The sequence below is a fragment of the Ursus maritimus genome, unplaced genomic scaffold, assembly GCF_017311325.1.
Source record: "Ursus maritimus isolate PB19 unplaced genomic scaffold, ASM1731132v1 scaffold_25, whole genome shotgun sequence".
Taxonomy (NCBI): domain Eukaryota; kingdom Metazoa; phylum Chordata; class Mammalia; order Carnivora; family Ursidae; genus Ursus; species Ursus maritimus.
The window spans coordinates 9,751,823-9,772,601 of NW_024425008.1; the positions used below are offsets into that span (position 1 = coordinate 9,751,823).

General features: G+C 55.7%; 1 protein-coding gene across 1 annotated transcript in view; it reads left to right on the forward strand.

The window, feature by feature from the left end:
* The first annotated feature begins 218 nt into the window (after positions 1-218).
* PRIMA1 (proline rich membrane anchor 1) overlaps positions 219-20,779 on the forward strand; it is a 61,165-nt gene continuing 40,604 nt past the window's right edge. The window contains exons 1-3 of the mRNA XM_040641501.1: positions 219-264; positions 933-1,059; positions 8,312-8,447. Of these exons, the coding sequence (XP_040497435.1) occupies positions 967-1,059; positions 8,312-8,447 (229 nt within the window). The 5' untranslated portion in view covers positions 219-264; positions 933-966. The remainder of the gene's footprint in view (positions 265-932; positions 1,060-8,311; positions 8,448-20,779) is intronic.

Genomic DNA, 20,779 nt, shown 5'->3' on the forward strand with positions numbered 1-20,779 from the left:
GGCCCCCGCTCGGCAGCCCGCTCGGCCCCAGCCGCGCGCAAACTTTTGCTCCAGTGCCCGGCGCTCCTCCCCGGCATGTGAAGCCCCCGGGCGCCCGCGCAGTCGCCAGGGTGAGGACTGAGGCCCCGCCTAGAGGGCGGGGGACCGGGGAGGCGGCTGGCTTTAAATGGGGGCCGTCTTGCGGCTCCGGAACAGACTGCCGCGGGGGGAGCGCGGACCTCCCCTCCCCGCGCCGAGGATCGGCTGGGGCCGCCGCCAGGCAAGGTGGCGTGAGGCCCTGGAGGGGTGCGGGCGGAAAGGGAGACCAGGGGGAGGCTCATGCCCTGAAGCGGGAGGCCGGGGCTCGGGAGAGCGCGCGAGGGCAGATGGGGTGCGCACGGAGGTGCCTATGTTGCAGTGTGCGCAGTGAGGGCCGGCGGGGCAGAGAGGGTGCACGCAGCGTGTGATTTCCTGGTGCTGTGCATGCAGGGTCAGCGACTCTGCGAGCAGCCAGGAGTCGGTGGGTGTGCACGGCCGTTTCTGTGTGCCCGCCGGGTTTGAAGTGTGCTCACAGTGGGAGTGAGTTGTGCACGGCTGGGGAGGTTTCGGAGGAGATGCACTGGGCTCGGTTAGGTGTGCTTGGCTGTTTCTGGAGGTGTGCATGGAGTCAAAGTGTGCACGGAGGAATTCTGGGGGTGTGCACGGGGCCAAGGGATACACCTAAGGTTCTGGGGGTGTGCACCGGGGTTGAAGGTTCTGGGATGCCGGCTTCTGTGAGTGTGCACGAAGGGTCAGCGAATGTGCAAGCTGGAGCGAAGGGGCAGTCTTGGTTTATGAGGGTGCCCCAGGGTGCGGGGCGTGCCCGCCCAACCCGGAAGGCTACGTGTGCGGGTGCGCGCGGGCGATGGTGCCCATGCGGCGCCCGCCTGACCCGGGCTTTGCTCCCCTGACAGTTCGCCCCCGAGAGCGCTGGTGCCGCGGGTCGAGATGCTCCTCCGGGACTTGGTGCTGCGCCGTGGCTGCTGCTGGCCCTCACTGCTGCTGCACTGCGCGCTCCACCCGCTCTGGGGCTTCGTGCAGGTGAGCGGTGGCGGGGTGGTGTGGGCTCCGCGGGCTGGAGGACCTCCTCCCCGGCAGGACTGGGGGGGGGGTGACACTTCACTCCCACGACTCTGGCTTCCTGCACTGCTCCTGGGGGGAGCTTAGGAAAAGAAAATGTGCATGCCCTCCCACTCTCCCGACCTCTCCATACTCTGGCCCTGAAAAGATCTGGAAAAACTCTGGAGTAGGCCTTAGTCCTGGCCTGCTAAGGCCCGCAGGACAGGGCCTTGGAACAGAGAGGGCTTGGGAGTGCCTTCCTGATGATAACATTCTGTTGCAGAAATGTGAGGAAAGCAACCTTAGAGCTTTTACAAACTTAGGAAGAAAACGATCCCAAGAATGATACATTCTTTATTTCCCACCAGAATCACTAGTAAACTTCGACTTAGTCTTCTGGAACTGGGCTTCCCAACAGCTGGGGCTGTGTTCCCTGTAGGCAGGAGAGTTGGGGATGTGGACAGGTTGGGCATGGTGGCCCCTAGTGGAGCTGTAGGAAGAAACTGTCCATCTGTAAGGATTGCCTGGGGCTTTAGCCCTCACTCTGGGACCCCGAGACCCTAGGGCACAGGCCAGGTGGCCACCAGCTGGAGTGACATCTGTTAGGGTCAGATGGCATGGCCCCTGGTACCTTCCAGAATGTCCATGGTCAGTGGTACAGTGGAGTGGTGAAATGGACTTTGGTGTCAGCTCTGCATTTGGAGCCCCAGCTCTGCCCCTCACCGGCTCAGGACTTCAGGCAATGCCTCTCCGAGCACTGGTTTCTTGTTCCTCCCTGTGCTCTTGTAAGTACTTGATGAGGTCAAGCAAGCAAAGCTCGCTTAGCGCAGCCCCTGGACCATAGCAAACACTCGTTGGTGGCTGTGGCTGCCATGACCCACACTAGGAATTGTCGTGCGGCTCTTCCATCTGGATGGCCGGCTACTGTCTTGATCACGAGAGTCTGTTGGAGATTTTTGAATTTTCAGCCACAGGCATTGGATGACATTTTTACTGTTTTGAGCATTGAAATCCCCAACTCCGGAGGTTTTGCGGCTTCAGGTTCTTCTGGTAGCGTTTTGGGGGTTGGGGATCTTTCAGATGGTTGCCCTGAGGAGGGGGGCGATCGACCAAAGAAGAGGGGATAGGGTGAGACCGCTCGCCTGTCTGCCGCGGTCCTTGAGCTGCCCCAAGCCATGGGGCCCCGCGGGGAACCAGCTGTCCGTCCTGCTCGGATGGTGGCCCGGGTGACCACTGGGGAGCACCAGGGACTCTCAGGCTGGAAGGAGCGCGCTGGTTGAGCAGGTGGTTGGCCAGAGTCCGCACCCCACCCCCAGCCCCAGCCCCAGGCTCGTCTTCTGCTCTGGCTTCTCTGGCTTGCCTGTCTCCGTCACGATTGTTTTCCTTCCGGAATTGACAGCTTTGTTTAATGTGTGAAACAGCAGTTATTAAACTCAGCTGTGCCTCCTCAGGATTTTGTCACTTCTAAACACTTGGGTGGCTTGGGACCAGCTTCCCTCGTGCAACTTTTAGTGGAACCTCCGGTGTGAAGTTCACTTCGTTTTTCTATTCATCTGTTTACAGTTTTCCCTAACACTCCTAGAGAGCAACATGACGCTGCTGTCAGTCTCCGAGGCTGGCATTCCGTGGCGTGAACTAGTAGGATTCAAACAGCAGACCCACTGCCTCCCCGCCGTCACCACCAAAAGAAATAATTTTGTGAATGCAGCTCAGTTTTGGGGCAATGCCCTTCAGCCAGGCAGTGCTTACTCAAGCATGCGCGCGCGTGCGTGTGTGTGCGTGCGTGTGTGTGTGAGTGTGTGCGTGTGTTTCAGATGCTGTTACTCTTTACAAATCAATTTTCGTGAAAATCAATTAGAAAAGGAGTCCTCCAGACAAGTAAAATGGGCAAAATGTTGGCAGGAAGCTCTGGAAAAATTAATCTACAAATGATAAGGGACTGAGAAGCCAAGGGGAAGTGGGGGGAAAGAGCTGACTCCAGGAGAACAGAGGGGAGAGGAGAAAGATATAAGTACACGAGGGCCATGTATTTCCCTCTAAGGGGAGAGGTCGAAATCTGGCACATCATAGGAGTTTTCTTGAATATAGAGAAAGAACTCAGAGCTATCTGTGCTTTCGTAAGCATTTTGCCAGAAGAATCCCCCAAAGTTGTAAACATTTGCAAGAGTGAGATCAACGTTTCAAAGAGCTGTAATTAATAGGGTAATTGGTGAAGCAAGAGACCTGTGGTCCCCCCAAAGCACCAGGTTCCCACCTTGAAATCAGCCTGAAGCCTCTGGCTGCTGCCCAGAGGAACAGAAACATAATCATTAAAATCGGATGACATTTAAATTGCCACAAGGTTTGGGGGGGGGGCGTTCCCTAGCCTTCCCCCTTTCTTCTTTAATATGGCTTGAATTGAGATTCTGAGCTTTTGTGACTTAGGGTTCTTCTAAGTTCACTTCCAGATGATTCCTTTTTTGCAAGCAAAGAGGATGACAGGCTGGTAAATTTATTAGGTGTGACAGGAGTGTGTCTCATCAAGTTACTGTGGTGCTGGCCTGTCTCCATAGAAGATGCCAGAAGCCATCATCTTTGTGGGCGTCCTCTAGGGAGACAGGCTGTGATCCGGGCCGGTGGGTCTCTGTGTGCTGAAGGGCAGCCACCAGCAATGCTGAGCTCCTCCTATGATCAGTCACTATAGCTTGGCTTATCTCGTCTGTAGCATTTATTGGGCACCTACTGTTTGCCAGGCCTTTTGTTAAGTGCAAGGGACCTAGTGGTCCCTGGCCTCGCGGCACTGACAATCTGGCACTGGAGAGAAAATTAAGTAATTATAGGCAAGAGAACTCAGCAGGAGCAGACGGCTTGGGGACGAGACCTGTTGGAAGAGTCAGAGAAGGCTCACAGAGGTAGTGCTGCGGCTACAGCATGAACAAGGACAAGATAGATGCAGGATGCAGGTATGAATGAAGTGTCCAGGCAGAGGGAGTAGCCCCGAGGCCAGAGGAGAGAATGGAGCATTGGAAGAACCCGGGGGAGGGAAGTCCCAGGTAAGGCCACTGTCGTAAGCCACTAACATAATGCCTTACAGTTTGGACACGATCCTGAGGGCTATGGGAGCTGTTGACGGTTTTAAGCAAGAAATGACACAGTCTCAGACTGGCATTTTAGAAATCTCGGTCCAGTCCCAGCAAAAAGATGGATTTGGGGAGGTCGGGGTGAGGCAAGGGGGCAAATATGCTGGGGAGGAGAGGGTTGCCAGATTTAGGCAGGTAGAGATATAGGACATCCAGTTGAATTTGAATTTCAAATAAACAACGCATCACGGCTTTAGTATAAGTATATCCCATCCACTATTTGGGATATACTTATACTAAAAATTGTTGTTTCTCGAAAATTTAACAAGGGGTCCTCTATTTTATCTCATAGTCCTAGGTGAGAGGCAGGTGCTGCCTCGTGGAGATATGATGGTGTCCTGGTTTAGGGTGGTAGTGGTGGGAATGGGGAGAAACTGATGGGCACAGGGACTATTCAGGAGATAACATCCACTAAACCAGAAAGCTGCATTTACTGGCCAGGAGTGAGTGGGAACATGGAGCACGATGGCCACTGGACCACAGTGGCAGTACCAAATTCAGGTGACTGCGGGGCTTACCTGTGCCTTAACCCACTCTCCACGACAGCAGCATTGACAAGATTCTGGCCCCAGGGCAATACTGCAGAGCAGGGGCGGGAAGGCAGGGGACAGCAAAACTGAACAAAAAGTGGTCGCAGGAAGTCATGATGCCAGCTTCTGTTCTGTGGGCTTTAAGCAAGTCGTTGACCTCTCTGAGCCTCTGCTCCTGCTTAGTCAAGTCCAACCAAGAGCAAGTGGCTTCCGGGAAAGTTCCTTCTCCCTGTGGGACTCCCCAAGATCCAAACCAAGCAAGCCAGGCATTGAGACAAGCTCTCAATGCTGAGGTCTCCTCTCAACACTGCTGATCCACAGAACCCCCAAGGGGACCCAGAGTTGGGGAGCAGAATAGATGCTGTGTTTCTCCACTGGTGGGCAGACCATCCCCCAACACATCTTTTCATTGTGTACCAACTGAATACAGGGCCCTGTGAAATCTTAGTACGTTACTTAGCCTTGCTGGCCTGCCCCCCCCCCACAAGCGTCCATGATAGATAGCACTTGCCTCTCTCACTTATCCTCCTGGTGGACCGAGAGCCATGGCTCACACACAGTAGGGCTCAGGAAGGCACACTGGGTTAGGACTAAGGAAACGCAGTCCCATCCACCTGCCTGCCCCATGACGCTCGAGGCTCAGTGCAGGGAGCAGACGTTACAAAACAGTGGGCAAAGTGCCCCAGAGATTACAGGGTGAAGCAGCAGCCCCCGGCGGGTGGATCCGATGTGATGGGTGGGGGGTGGGGAACATGGGGTTCCGGAAGTTGGCAAGTGGATCAAAGTCTGCGTAACCAACGTCAGTTAAGAGTGGCTCAGTGGCCGCGGGCTTGTGCCGGACCAAACTCCAGTGAAGGGCCCCAAGCGGGTCCCGCCCCTCAGGAAGGAAGATGGACACCCCAAATGGGATAGTTTTGTGAGGGCGATTGGTTAAGCAGTTGTGCCCACTCCCATTCCAGTGGGGCCATAATCCGAGAGACCAAGGAACCATATTTTTTTTTATTTTTATTTTTTATTTTTTTAAAGATTTTATTTATTTATGCGACAGAGATAGAGATAGCCAGCGAGAGAGGGAACACAAGCAGGGGGAGTGGGAGAGGAAGAAGCAGGCTCCCAGCAGAGGAGCCCGATGCGGGACTCGATCCCAGAATGCTGGGATCACGCCCTGAGCCGAAGGCAGACGCTTAACGACTGCGCCACCCAGGTGCCCCACATAGTTTTTTTTAAATGCCATGCTCTCCTTCGTTCCCTCCCCCTTCAGCCTTGAAGCTTGGCCCCAGCTTCCCTGCCGATAATTTTACAGCATTAAGCTCTCGTATACATCGGTGCCCTTATATACTCTCACAAAAATGGGTCATCATGTTGAGCCAGGTTAAGCAGTCGTGCTCCTCTCGAACTCTCATACGTTGCCCCTCGGAGAGGGTCCTTGCTTTGGCAGTGGCATTACTTGACGACATTTGTACACCGGTAGAGTCCAGCAGACAAGCGACCTTGGAGGCCAGCGTTGGCAGAATGGAGCCTTTGAGCAACCCCCCATGGTCTTAGAAGGTCGGAACCGGGAGGAGGGTGGAACCAGGAGGAGAGTGGCTCGGTGACCACAGAGGAGCTGACAGGTGCGCTGGTGGAGAAGCCGGTAGGGTACCACGTCTGCACAGGGCGGTAGGCATCCCCATCAACTAACTAGGAGAGGGTCCCCATCCAAGGATCTGTTCTTTCCAGTGGGAGATGAGTTGCCTTCGGAGTTTGAAACACAGTCAGTGGCCCTTTAAGAGTACTAAAAGTTGGTAGCAGCAGCTTCTCGTTCTCGTAGGTATTAAGTTAGGACTGTAAATCAGCCCACTGCCTGCTGCGATCACCCAGTGGTCCTCACCCAGCCAGTTCACAGCTGCCGAGTGTGAAGGGAGCATTGGAGCCCCAGGGGCTCTCCCTTCTGGCCCAGGACACGCGTGGTGGAGGGGCTGCGTTGGCCTCCAGAGGCAGTCTATAGAATGCCCTTCCCAACGGCAGGCCGCATGTGGCTATCTGCAGAGAAGCTGGGGTTTTGGGTTTCTACTTCCCCGAGAGGATAGCCAGAGAAATTACTGTGGGCGTCATTGAGGTGGGGATGCCCACCGACTCTTTCCTTCATGCCTTTACATCCGCTTGTTCCCCGGGACAGACACAGAACCCTAGGCTCGTGGGTTAGGGCACTCCGCCATAGGGAGGGCCGCTAGCGGCTTGTCTAAACCCGCAGTGCTCACGCGGGCTGTCCAGTAGGAATCTAGCCTGGGAAAGTGACACAAAACAGCCATGCCCAGGTCCACCTGCAGAAATTTTGATTTAATCAGTCTTGCGAAAGCGTCAGGCGTGAGTATTTTTTAAAGCTGCCTGGGAGATTCTCGTGTGCAGTCAGGGTTGAGAACTGCTGGTCGAGCCCAGCCCCATCATTGTTGACAGGTGACGAACTAAGGACTGAAAAACACCAGGTCAGGAGTCAAGAGGCATGGATTCTGGTCCAGTTTTTAATATTCATTCATTCATTCATTCATTCACCAAATACTTTTTGGATGCCAGGCATTCCCTTAGTGAGAGAAAATAGAAGGCTGGGCCCCTACGCCTACAGAGCATCTAGTCCAATGGTGAAGACAGGTAGGAATCAGATAATTACCCAAATGTAGATTTTTGCCCCGCGGAGTGCAGCCTGGTGCCAGGAGAGCCTATAAAAGGAGATCTGACCTTGTCAGATGTGCTTCCCTGAGAGCTAATAGGCAAGCTGAGTAATGGACCAAGTCAGAGAAGGTGTGGGAGAACGTTCTGGAACACTGGAGCAGCATACATAAAGGAGGGGTGGGGGTACGTGGCCAGGGTCCTAGAAGAAGGGCGCTGAGAGCAGAGCAGAAGCTGAGAGCGTGGAGTGAGGTGGGGCTGGAAACGTCAGCAGCCTCTGGAGCAGAGCTGTGTGGCCACGTGAGCTCCCGAGCTGTGGGCAGGCGCCCAGGGATTGTTAGGAGGATGTGGATGGTTTGGTCCAGTGTGTATCCCACAAGACCACTCAGGCTGCCTTTGCTCACATGGCCGGGCTGGGGAAGGCTCCTGCCTCCAGATGGGGGCATCTTGGCCCTGCGTGGACATAGGAAGGCTGTCAGGAGCTGTGGGCAGAGAGAAGAGGAGGGCTTGGCCTTGCACTGTACCAAGGAAGACTGCAGGAATGGTTGGCTCAGGTTACTGAGGAGGTAAAATTGGTATCCTGGCACTGCCTGGGGATGGGAACATTGGGCAGCCTGGGCCTCAGTTCCCTCATTTGTGCCCTGGGAAAATTTAAGAGTTAGCCATCAAATTCTTGTCTCCCTCTCAATAGCCAGGTCACATGCCACGGTCTCACAGCTGGTCCCTGGCAGAGCTAGGAGTAAAACCTTGGTCTCTAAACCCACCAGGCCAGCCTCTCACACCACTGTTCCCTTCAAGCCACCCCGACTCCTGCCTTCCTCCCACGTGGTCTGGGGGAAGGATCTCGAGTTCCAGCCTGGCTGGGAGTGGGTGGGGTGGGCCCATTTCTGCTCCCGGTGGCCTCACGGTCTTCTGTCGGGCACCTGCCCATTTCCGCAGGTGACGCACGGTGAGCCCCAGAAGTCCTGCTCCAAGGTGACCGACAGCTGTCAACACATCTGCCAGTGCCGGCCCCCACCCTTGCTGCCCCCACCGCCCCCGCCCCCACCGCCTCCCCGACTCCTCTCCGCCCCAGGTAAGTAAAGGCGCGCTCCGTTTCCGGGGTTCTCTTTGTGTTTTCGGGCCCAGGAAGAACCCGTGAACAGAGCAGAGGACAGCCTTGCTTCCTTTGTAATTTTCCACTGGCCGAGCAGGAGGGAAGCCAAGGCCCAACTTTTCCCTGCAGTCTGCAAAACGCCTTTCCCACAGAATGTTCCTGCGAGATGGAGGGGGAAGTTTCTCCAACGGTTAATCAGATAAAAGTCAATCTCCATTTGATGAGTGACTCGGCCTGGATCGTTCTGAAGGCCAGAGCTTGAAAGGGGGGCAGCCACCGGGCTGGTCTTAAAGACCCCACGGGTGCACATGCTTTCATTTCTCTATTTTAATTCGCACGGAAGGAGGCAATTGGTAACGTGCGGAAGTAGAGGCTCTTACTGCCCTTTGTAGCGAGTTCTGCTAGAGACCTCCCTTTCTCTGGTTTGCCTTGATTTCATCTACCGAACGGTTTGATTGCCTGGTCATTCAAACAAAGGAGGGCTTCTTTAGCCAGAAATGGCCTCATCCTGACTCGGAGGGGTTAAGTTTCCTGCTCGCAATCGCTAGTGGAGAAGGTCTCTAACAAGAGATTCTGTATTTTGGACGGATCCCTCCAGGGTCGGCCTGTACCACTGCCTGTGATGGTGTATGACTACCTCATTAAGCACATCTCCGTTGAGTTATTCGGGGGCACATTTTAAATACGCTTGACGATGCTCATTCTCGACTAGACTGTGTCTTCAGGCTCCCGGTGTCCGGACAGGGAGCGATTTCTGGAGGGTCCGTGCTGTTCAGATGAATTTCTGTGTTTTGTCCGCCAGGCCCTTACCTGTCTCCATTCCTACCTGACACCTGTGACCCAGTGCTTCCCTGGGTGTGGCCCTCGACATCACTTGAGGCATTTCTTTTTTAATTTATTTATTTTAGAGAGAGAGGGAGAGAGAGCGAGAGAGAGCGTGTGGGGGGAGGGGCAGAGGGAGAGAGAGAATCCTCAAGCAGGCTCCCGGCTGAGCGTGGAACCCAACACGGGGCGGATCCCAGGACCCTGAGATGCTGACCTGAGCCGAAACCAAGAGCTGTCTGCTCAACCAGCTGAGCCCCCCAGACGCCCCGAGGCATTCCTTTTAAAGCGTAGCTCAGGACCCACTCTAAACCCCCCGGGGCCATCTTTGGGGTGAGGCTTAGGAATTGGCCCTACAAGTTCGAAGATGATCCAAAGCAAGTTAAAGTTGAGAAGCTTGGCCTGCCCGGCTGTCTGCTCCAGGCCTCTGCAGGACCCTGTAGCCCAAACGCTCACCTCCTCCTCTCTCCCGAGGGAATCCCTGGGCTGTGCCGTGGGGCCCAGTCTCAGGCACCGTGTCTGGAGATCACTCCCTTCCCCCTTCCCTTCCTGCCATTTGGGCTCTGGGCCTGCGTGGTCCCCAGTTGTGCTTGTGTCTGATGGGCCCACATCCCCTCCCCTCCGCCACGGAGTCTCTTCCGTGCACCCCATGCTAACCGAGCCTCTGTGCCAGACAGAGAGGTGAAAGACCGTTCTGCTCTTCTGGGGAATCTCAGCCTCAAAGGGAAGGTCTTAGTGTCAGCAATCCACAAAAAGTAGCCCCGGAGAGCACAGGTGGCCTCGAGATCTTTGAATAGTTGGGCCACAGTAGACAGCAACATTCACCTGGGTCTTAAGGAATAAATAGATTGTTCTAGGTTGAGAAGGAAGGTGTGAGGGAAGGACATCAGGCAGAAGGAACAGCGTGGGCAGAGGCTTGGAGGTATGACTTTGTGAGTCTCATCGTGGGAGTCGGTGGGTTTGAAGGAGTGGTCAAGGGGCGGACCGGGAGGCCCTCGTGTGCCCGGCTGAGGACATCACATTGCACCCTGTGAATCACTGTTTGCCAAACATGATTCACTGGATCTGAATCCGTCCTGTTATTTGCCTTAGTTTTTCTTTAAATAGACTCACTTTTGTGTTTATACAAACTAATTTCCAAAGAAAACTTTATGTAACTACCATCAATGAAAAACCAGTATCATTTGCAGACATGGAAGGTGACGGTGAAAGACAAATGCAACAAACACAAAACAATATTCCAGAGTTCGAGCTTCTAGTGGAAGGGGCCGAGCTCAAGGCTTTCCCCCTTTTTTGTTAAAAAGGGAGAGAAGCAAATGGTAGAGAGATGTCAGAGCCCTCATAGGACCATGGAGAGAGATCTTCTCTATAAAGAAATGAGAAGGCTTGTTAAGAGAAGCAGAAGGGGCCGAAGTTTCTTGTTCCGTCTCCGTGTGTTAGCGTGCTGGGTCCACGTGCCATCTGGGGTCAGCTCACTTACCTGCAGGGACCCGCACCCCGTGCTTTAGGAATCTGCCGTGGAGAGCGAGAGCCCACAAAGGTGGGAACTGGGAAACTGGCCTGATTCTGTATTGTCTTCTTTAAGAAATCCATTTTCCTGACAATGTGGAGGGTAGCCTGGGGGTGAGGAGCCAGACTGGAGTCAGGTGGGGAACTCATAAGAGACTTTAAGCCCCAGACCACCCCTGAGGGCCTGGAGCCAGGCTGGGAGCTGCAGAGAAGGGGAGGCAGGCGTCATATGGGGGGACAGATGCCTCCTGTTGGGTTTGGGGCCCAAGGGCTTCTGGGGCTGAGGAGAGCAGGTGTCTCTTGGTCCTGTGGCGGGGCTCCTTCAGTTACACGGAGCAGAGACGCATCTCGAAGCGGCTGAAGCCATACTAAAACTAGGGAGAGAGATGTTAGTTTCCCGGCTCCCGTGTCAGGATATTCCAGCGGCAGGCCTCGTATGATGCCAGTATTGGATTTCTGTCTCTTCTCTCTGTCTTCTGGTTTCCCCTGGGTTGTCCCTTCTCTGAGGCTGGCCCAGTCCCTGAGGACTCCAGGCTCCCGGATTCCATCAACCTTACTATCAGTAATCTTCCTACAAAGGGAGCTTCTCTTTCCGAATCCTTCGATGAAAGTCCTGGGGCTGACTTTCAGTGGGCCAGCCTGGGTCACATAGCTCTGTCCTTGGGTCAGTGGTGGTCAGTCCTGCGGGATGGAATGAGCTGATTGGTCGGGCCTGGGCCATGTGACCACCCTTGGCATTGGCGCGCAGGGATGGAGGTTAAAGGAGTGGTGGCTTTCCAAGGGAAGAGCCAGGTACAGGGGCGATAGCCTAAGGATGAGGACATGGACACTGGGCAGGGATGGGACAGAGGATGCCCCTGGGGCCATGGCCTCCCTGGGGACGTGTGAGACAGATGAGACCCGTGGCAGAGAAAATATTTTGTAATTCTTTCCATCCTTGTTGAGCTCAGCCTAGACCCTGCACCCAGGTAGTGCCCAATAAATGTCAGAGATCGAGCCACACCCCCAACTGCAGCCTGTTCTGTAGTCCCCAGGGAATCCGCCTGTCCCAGCAGGCACAGGGCTTCAGGGCTGTGAAGCCTCTGTGGTCGTTTCGTTCACTGGGTGTGCGTGGAGCTCAGCAGGTGTCAGGCATGGCGCCAAGGGCTAGGAAGTCAGCAGTGAGCAAGGGGGATGACTCCTGTCGTCACGAAGTTCAGCTTGCAGAGGGAATGTCCTTTCCCACCATCTTTCTGGAGACGCTGTTTCTGGGTGCGTGTCAGCCTTTTGCCCATTTGTCCTCACATCCCTTCCGCCTGCAAGGGCCTCTCCTTCACTGGCCACCGTTTGCCGAGTGCCTGCGGTGGGCACGCCGGTGGCACACAGAGGCGCACAGCGACTTGGCCTCCCCAGCAGGGGCTGGAAGGGAGGATCTGGGATGGCATGAAAGAATTCTCTGGTAGATGTGGGCCAGGCTAGAGCAGAGGGAGGCCGGCCAGACCGTGGAAGAGAGGCAGCCGCGGAGCAAAGCCCAGAGTTAGGCCGAAGACTCCCTGCTGAAGGAATGTTCGTTGGCTGGAGTGTGGGCTGCGGTGTGTGGGGCCGGGATAGAGGGAGAAAAGAGGGAAGAGAAGAAGCTCTGTGCATCTTCCTGCAGACCCATGCTCTCCCATGAAAGTGACTGCCAGAAATTGTTGGACATTCACACGGCCAGGCCGGCCGGCCACCCTCTTCTTCCAAACAACACCCTGCTGCTCAAGGCGACCACGTGTCCTGTTTTGCCCAGGACTGTCCTGGTGTCCCAGAGAATGACAGTCAGGTCAGGGGACTTTAGAGGCAGACCCGGCCCTCCCACTGCCAGCTCTGTGATGCTGGGCACATCACATTCCCTCTTAGGGTCGCAGTTCCCTCATCTGTAAAGTGGGCCTGGCGGTGCCCCCTGGAGAAGGGATTGCTGGGAAGACTGGAGATGACGTAGGCTGCACGTGGCAGAAACTACAGGCTTGAAAAACCCTGTGGCAGCCCAGCTCTCCCGGCCTCCAGACCTGGTGCCAAATCTTGCTCATTAGCTAAGTGATTTGGGCAAGGTATCCTTAACTGCTTGGGACCTCAGTTTCTGCATCTGTAAAATGGGGCTAATGACAACACCGGGGGCGTGTGGGTGGTTGGGGGGATTCGGTGCCGTAAAGTTAACACAGTGCAGCACCCAGAGCCCAGGTCACACTCAATAAATAGCAGCTAATAAATATTAATGATCACAGTAGTGATGATAAAGGTCGCTGGCCTCCAGGCTGGGAGTTACTTAAACACGGTCACAGTGCTGACACTCGTCTGCCGACAGAGGAGCGTCAGGTTGGAAACTTGAGGATGAAGTTGGCTCCTTAAGGCTGTGTCGGCTCCCCTAGGTTTTCAACAGAAAGGAAAGGTTTTCAGAGTGTCTCGCCCAGGGCCCCTTTCAGGGCAGCCCTCGCCAGGCTCATGGTCAATCCGGGTCCTCCAGGCTAAGATATTTCTGGAAGGCGTGGGCAGGGCTGAATCCTGGCAAAGGCATGCTCAAGGGGCCCGAGCAGAAAGCCCACGGCAGCCGCCAGAGCTCAGGACCTGGCCTCACTTGGTAAATGCCAGCGATGCCCACTCGTCCCCGTGTGTGACTCAGACACGGCTGAGGCCGTGAAAGGAGACGTGTACCAGCCCTCAAGGAAAGGCACGTACACCCCTCCGTGAGACCTGCTTCTGAGGCTGATTGGGCCAAAAATAGCTGTGGCAGAACAGAGGCGTGAGCCTGCATTTCCATAGTGCCTGTCTTTACGGAGTCGAGTCGCTGATAGAGGTTTTATTTTTGCATTTGTTTTATCCTCAGAAAAACCAGAAGAGAGGTTAAGTGACTCCCCAAAGGTCCCCCAGCAGTGGTGGAGCGAGCATGGGGTTCCCGGCTCCCCATCCCTTGTGCCAAGGGCCAAGTTTTAACAAAGAGAAACAAGTGCGACTGTGGAAGTTCTAGAATGCTTTTTTCACTCACCCAGAACAGTAGAAGGAAGATGATATTTAGTTCCCGGTAGTGAGGTGGAACTCTTCAGCTCATTTAATCCTTAAACACTCCTCGGTAGTAAGTGGTATTATCCCCAATTTCTATGAGGAGCCTAGGGCTCAGAGAGGGTGACTTACCTGTCCCAGACAGCCCAGCTGGTAAGAAGGGGAGGTCATTCCTACTTCCTGCTGCATCTTTTGCCTACCTCTGCCCCTCCATTGCGACAGTCAAGGTCAGGGGTCCACCCTCCTTTCCTTGGACGGGACTTGCCCCTTCCCATCTCAGAGCCTTTGCATGTATGAGTCCTTCCCTCTGCCTGACTGCCACTCAGAGTAGTTCACCTTAACTCATGCAGACCTCAGCTCGAATATCCCCCAGGGAAGCCCTCCGTGACTTCCACAGACATCACACCATCCCCAGCCCTATCTATGGCTCAGAAACAGATCACCCCAAAATTAGTGGTGAAAACAACAGCACATGAATTATCCTTTCCTCTCGTGGGTATGGGGTCGCCGGGGGTCCACCGGGAGGCTCTCACTGGAGGTCTTTCCAGCGATGACCATCAGTTGCCTGGGTTGGGTCCACCTTGAGGGCTCCCCCGCTCACGTCTGGTGGCTGGTGCTGACTGTTGCTTGGGTCCCTAGCCGGCTGTGTCCACCAACCACACGTGCTGTCTCCCTGGGGCTCGGGCTTCCTCGCAGCATGGCGGCTGCTGCCAAGCGCCAGGAGCAGGTGGAACCCAACTGAGGAGCTCATGTAGCATCACTGCTGCTGCCTTTGTTCCTTGGAATCAAGGGCCCGAAGCTGCTCATTACATCTGGGGAGTGGGACTCTCAGCTCCCGCCTCTTGACGGAGTAGTGTCAGAGAACCTGCCTGCATTTTAAAAGCACACCACCCTCCATCTTCACGCACCCACTCTTTGAACTTTCTTTTTCCTTTATAGCAATCATCCTGTCCTTTAAGTATCAAATTTGATCATTAGCAATTAATTAATTAATTGACTAATGCCTGGATCCTTTCCTAGATACAGCAAAGTCCCTTAGTGCGTGCCCGGCATATCACAGGTCCTCAGTAGCTACTAATCCATGTCTTTTGCAAATAACTTTGACTATCTGCTATTGCCAGGCCCTGGACTAGGTGCGGGGAATGCAGTGGTGAACTTGACAGAGGGACCCCCGCCGTCACGGGGCTTACATTTTACTACGCGTAGGCTCAGGCAGGGAAATAAACAAACAAAAACCGTCACAAATAGAGGGAAACATGTTTCACAAAGGTCGTTAAAATCCTGTGATCTGATAGGGCGTCCCTGGCTGGTCATTTAGGTCGCGTGGTCTGGGGACAGGAGGTGATGTTTCAGCTGAGAGCTGGTGGAAGGGAACTAGACGGGGAGGAGGACCCCAGGCGAAGAGCATTCTCAGCGGAGGGGACAGCAAATGCAAGTCCCTCACGCGGGGTGGTGCTGGGGGTGTGTGAAGGGCCAGGGGCTCTGGCTGCTGGGTGAAGGAGGACAGGAGGAGGCAGGCCAGAGGGAGGTAGTACCCAGACCGCGCAGGGCCCCAGAGGCCAGGGAAGGGGTTGGGCTTTATCTTAAGTGCACCTAGAATCCTCTGGAGGGTTTAGAGCAGAGGTTTGCCATGGCCTCCTTTACTCCTTTTAGAGACCAGGTCCCCAGGGAGGAGGCTGTCACTTGGGTCCAGGCTACAGATGGTGGTGGGGGAGCCAGCGGTGTGGCCTAGAATGGGGGGGGAGGTGGGGGTAAGGGAGAGGAGGCAGTAGTGTCAAGCCCTGGTCTGATTTAAGATGGTTTTGGAGGTAGGGGTGATGGGACACAGTGGTGGCTGTGGTTGTAGGGGAGGGTCGGGAGGCGGGCATGCCGCTGGGTTTTGTGGGATAAAGGAGCGGAGAAGCCACGGGACGCCACCCACATGGCTCCTCTCCTTGGTCCTCAGGATGTCGGTGATCTCACCCGTGGGGTCATCAGGCAGACTCGGCTGGTGCTGTGAAGGGCTTAGCAGAGGCTCAGACGTCCCGCCGTTTCAGCAGCTGCCATTTTAAGGACACAACCTCTGGGGCTTTAGCATAAATCCAAGGTTTAACCACACTTCTCGCGTTAAAGCCAGCCAGGTTTTCTTCCAGGTTGTGAGCAGTTGGGGGCCAGCAGAGGAGAAGGCCATCACAGGCCCCTGAAGCTGAGGATGGGGGCAGGGGGTGAGGCCGACCCCTGGGACCAGCCCTCACAGGGCACCAGGCTCCTTCCGAAAGTGCGTGACCGCCATGGTACTGTCCTAGCCAAGAGTGCGACCTGATGAAGGGACCATAGGCATCAAACAGGAGCCGTGTCACTTTGCACGTGTCTTGCTTCATGGGCCGGGTTGGTGAAGCTGGCCTTCACTGTCACCATGGTTTGGGACATCGGGGTATTGGACATTCATCATTTGCTGGATGCAGTTTCCATCCTGTCATCTTTGAGCCACTTGTAGGCCTGCAAGCAGGAGGGTCTGGGGGCTCGGTCTGGCTCCGGCTCTTAGCACCTGTGCGCCGGTCACTGCACCTCTCCCAGCTTCCATCTGCTGAAGAGGAAGGATGAGGCCGTCCTCCGAAGGCGGAGGTGGGAGTAGAAAATGCACGTGAGGGCCTTGCCCAGCACCTGGCACCCCCTCCCCCACTCTCAGTCAATAGGGTCTCTTGTCCACACAATCCTGGCTTGAGCAAATCTCTTCTCCAAACTGGCCTCAACTCCCCCATCCATGAAATGGGCCGGCTCTGCCTCGCCTTCCGCTCTATGCTGAGCGTGGTGCACACGTGAGTGCGGCTTTTGTCTCTGGACTTGAGCATCTGATATCCAGAAGAGCTTTAACAGTTGCTGGCTCGTTCTTTTAAGTGATTTTATTTTTTAAGTACTGAATTTTCTTCTCCCAATTCAATAAATGGAATTGTTTGTCCTCCGTTTATTTGCTGGTATCCAGCAAATAAAAGATGACACATTTATGTGACTCTAATTTGCTCAACCAACCTTTATTTGTTGATCTACTGAGAAACACGTGCCAAGAGGCTGTCCTTGGCAGGTCCCAGAGCTGCAGAGTTGAATCGAATACAGACCCGCGCCTCTAGGTGGATGCCTGAGCTCTGCCTACTGGGAGGTGTTGGCATCACCTGAGACTTCTAAAAGATGACCGATGCCCCGGCCTCCCTTGGAGGGAGGTGATTCTTGCCTGAATCAAGGCGGAGACCCTCGGCTGTCACCAGAGGTGCGGGGCAGGAAGGGGTCTGTGCCACAAGAAGGTGAACAGGTGTGTGCAGTGGCACTTGGGGCCGAAAGGCCGGTGAGACTTGCACACCAGTGAGTGGCATCTTGGTGCCACCATGGGCGCTGGGAGGTCCCCAGGGTCAAGGCCACACTCCGAGACCCTCCGAGAATCTGGAATCTGGGGAGGAGTCTGGACTCAGCACGGGGGTGACGATGGGGAAATAGGCATGTTGGCCAGAGCTCACATCCAGCCCCGATGTGTACTTAACGTCCTGCGTGCTCTAAGTCCGTGTAATATAAAGTTCACCGTTTTGAAGCGTATAGTTCAATGCTGTGTTTAGTACATTCACTGAGTCGTGCAACTGTCACTCCCGATTCTGAAGGCAAAGCATTTTCGTCACCCCTAAAGTATAAACCTCATACCTCCTAAGACAACCCTCTCGCAGTCCCTATTCTGGACATTTTGCATAAACCTGGGTGTTCCGAAGCAGTGTGAGCCTCAGTTTCCTCCTTGTGGGGATGAGGCCTCCTCCTGCAATGTGGCTGTGGGGGGGAATCCAGAGGCCGCGTGCAGGCTCTGCTGAATGAGCAGGGCAGGTTGCTCGGAGAGGGTGACCCGGTGACGGAAAGGGATCTTGCAGGGTGGGGGGGCACGATCCTGGCTGAAAGCCCCCCACCCCTTGCATTGGGATCAAGAGCTGGTTCTGGTATCTCAGAACTCTGGCCTGGTGTGGACCTCATTTCCGTCATGGGGCTGTTGAGTGGGTCAGACTGGCTTGTGCGACCGTGCTTAGAACACCACCAGCCCAGGGCGATCACCCTGTCGATGTTAGTGATTTCATATTATTGCAGAAACTCATATAGGATGTCCTGCTTGTACCTGGGACAAAGCAGCCGGTCTGACCTATTAAGTTTCTGATCGGATCCCTGAGGACTAGGACTATTGATTTTCACCTTTGTCCCCAGAGACAGCTCAGAGCCTCACCCGTGGAAGGTGTGTGCTAAGTGTTTGAATAAATGCATGACTGGTGGTGACGACAGAATATAAACTCTCCAGGAGCAAAGGGGCGGGGAGGGGACTCACAGTTTCGAGCCTGCCATTCGCCAGGGAGCCTCTGGGACCGTGTCTCAGTTTGGGCTCCAGAAATAGATCCTGAGACAAGAATTCAGGGACAGGTGGCTATTTGGGAGTTGATCCCAGAAAAAAACCAATAAGGAGTGGGAGTGGGAGACGGGGCAAGGTGTGACGTCAAGCCAGTCGTCCCTATGGGCGGCTGGAGGGAGCTCAGTCCTGCTGGGAGCTCTGGGAAACGGTGTGGGACAGCATCGCGGAGTGAGCAGACCTGAGGGCCAAGGGAGCTGGCGTCACAGTTAAGAGCTGATCCCAAGGGGCGTGGGGGATCCCCTTCTCCAGGCAAAGATAAAGCATTGGCAGGTGGCAGCCGAGCCAGTGAGCCCCAGAAGGACACCAGCTACAGGCCACGGGCTATCACTTTATTCCACTGGGATTGCCATGGGTGACCTCACCCCTGGTCAGACCCAGATGGGTCTACACCTTCCGAGAGTCCACACCCCTCTTTCCCACTCAAGAAAGCACATCAGCACTCAATGTGAGTGTTCTATCATTGGGATACCTGATTTATACATTTAAAGAGCGGTAAACCATTCACAAGCATTCACTCATTCGACAGAGATGTGTAGATCTCTCCCTTGTGGTCCCAGACCGAGGACAGCCCAGTGGGTAAGACAGGGAGAAGCCACAGGGAAGGCTCATGGGGGAAGCCCGGGGTTCTGCTTTTTCTCACGTGGAGTTTGGGAGGCATGTGGACAGCTCGGGGAGGTGGGACACAGGGATTGCAGACTAAACGGAGCGCGAAGAACCCCCAGACAGACAGCTGAGTGGAGAGTGTCTGACGTGGGGCAGGTACCCCGCAGGAGAAGATGGGGGGCCGCGCGGAGGGGCAGTGGTTCTCCAGGTAAAGGCTGCGAGTGGAAGTGGGAAGAGGGGTGTGCTTCTGGCAGGAAGCACGGCAGGAGCGAAGGACTGGAGGCCACAGACAGTCTGTCCATCCCAGGACTGCAAGCGCACGAGGGGCCCGAGAGGTGAGCTAGAGGAGCAGGGGACAAGGCCCAGCATTCAGGAGCCCTGGACTTGAACTCCAGGCCGTGCAGCACGCCGGAGGGTCTGCATGGAAAGCGTCTAGCTAAGCTGCCTCCAGACAGCCCTGGTTAGGGGCTCAGTGGCAAGAGACTGAAGACAGACAGCAGGGAGAGGGTGGTGGACCAGGGGAGAGAATGGTGGTCTGGGCCAGGCAGCGGCTTTGAGCAAGGGGGTCGTGCGCTAGAGAACCTTCTGGACTCAGCGACCCATTCCTGTCAGGAGAGAGAAGAAAGGAAGACTCCCGGATGACAGTGTCTGATCAGCTGCTCTCGTGGAGACAGGACTCGGTCGGAGAGTGCTCCGACGGCTCAGAAGTGCCAGGGTTGGTCACGTGGTGTTGGAGGGGCCATGTGATGAGGGGGCGCTCAGCTGCTGGGTCTGGGCAGAGGCCTGAGCGTGCCCGAGGGCAGGACGAAGTGTTAGCGGTGATGCCAAAGCCACCAGAGACCACCCAGGGAGAGGGTGCTCCGGGAGGCCCGAGCCTGGGGCTCGGGAGGAAGAGGGTCCTGGGAAAGCGCAGAACCAGAGAGGTGACTTGGGAGGAGGGAGGCAGCCGAGGGCTCGGGAGAGCTCACAGGGTTAGTAACCAGGCGCTGCTGTCCACTGTCCTTCTCCACTGAGCTGTGCCCCCGAGAGTGGAGAAAGAAGGAGGGTGAGTACTTAGAGCTGAAACAGACGGGTGGCTTCCATTTAGGGGCCATGGGAAGGCAGGCGGGGATACAAACCAGGATCCTCGAGGGGGTCCCCAGGGAGGAGGCGGAGCTCACTGTGGGCCTGGCAGGTGGGGAGCAGTACGACTGGCCTCCCAGAGTGGGGAGGCCACGAGGAACGTCAGGGAGCCGGCTGCACGTGGCTGGGAGCAACCAAGGGCCCCCAGTGGAGGTGTGCACTGTCACAGGCGTGTGTGCTGTTAAGGGGTCAGAGGCAGAGTTTCCAGGGCGCTGAGAGTGAAGCGGGGGAAGGCGATGGCAGGGCCGGCAGCCCTTTGTTCATTCAAACAGTTCGTGAGCAATTCCTATGTTCTGGGAGCTTGGGATACACCATGGAACAAAATAGCACAGAGCAGACATCCGGCCGGGGAGAGAGATCAGAGAGAAGCCAGCAGGATACTCCTGCGAGCTGTACCACGGGCTAGAGACAGCAGATGCTAGGGAGTGGGGAGTGACCTAGAGCAGGCCGGGGCTGGCCAGGCGGCGGTCTGAAGAGCAGATGGCACTGGGGCCAAGGCTCGTGGTCGGAGAGGGAGCAAAGCTGGCCGGGCCCTGGGAGCCTGTCCCACGACTGTCCCAGGTGGAGAGCAGAGCCAGGCTGGGACGTGGGTCGGGGACTTGCCCGGGGTGGCTGAGGAGCCGCCAGGGGCCCGTGTGGCCGGAGTGGAGTCAAGGGAAGGGGGTAGGAAATGAAAATGGGGAGCGGTAGGGTGGATCCTACGAGGGGCGTGATGGGACTTGTTCGCTCTGGCTGCTGTGTAGACCAGACCGTGGGGGGCCGGGGCAGAGCAGGGAGACCAGTTCAGGTGAGAGGTGATGGCTGCTGGGAGCAGATGGCAGCAACTGGATGGTGA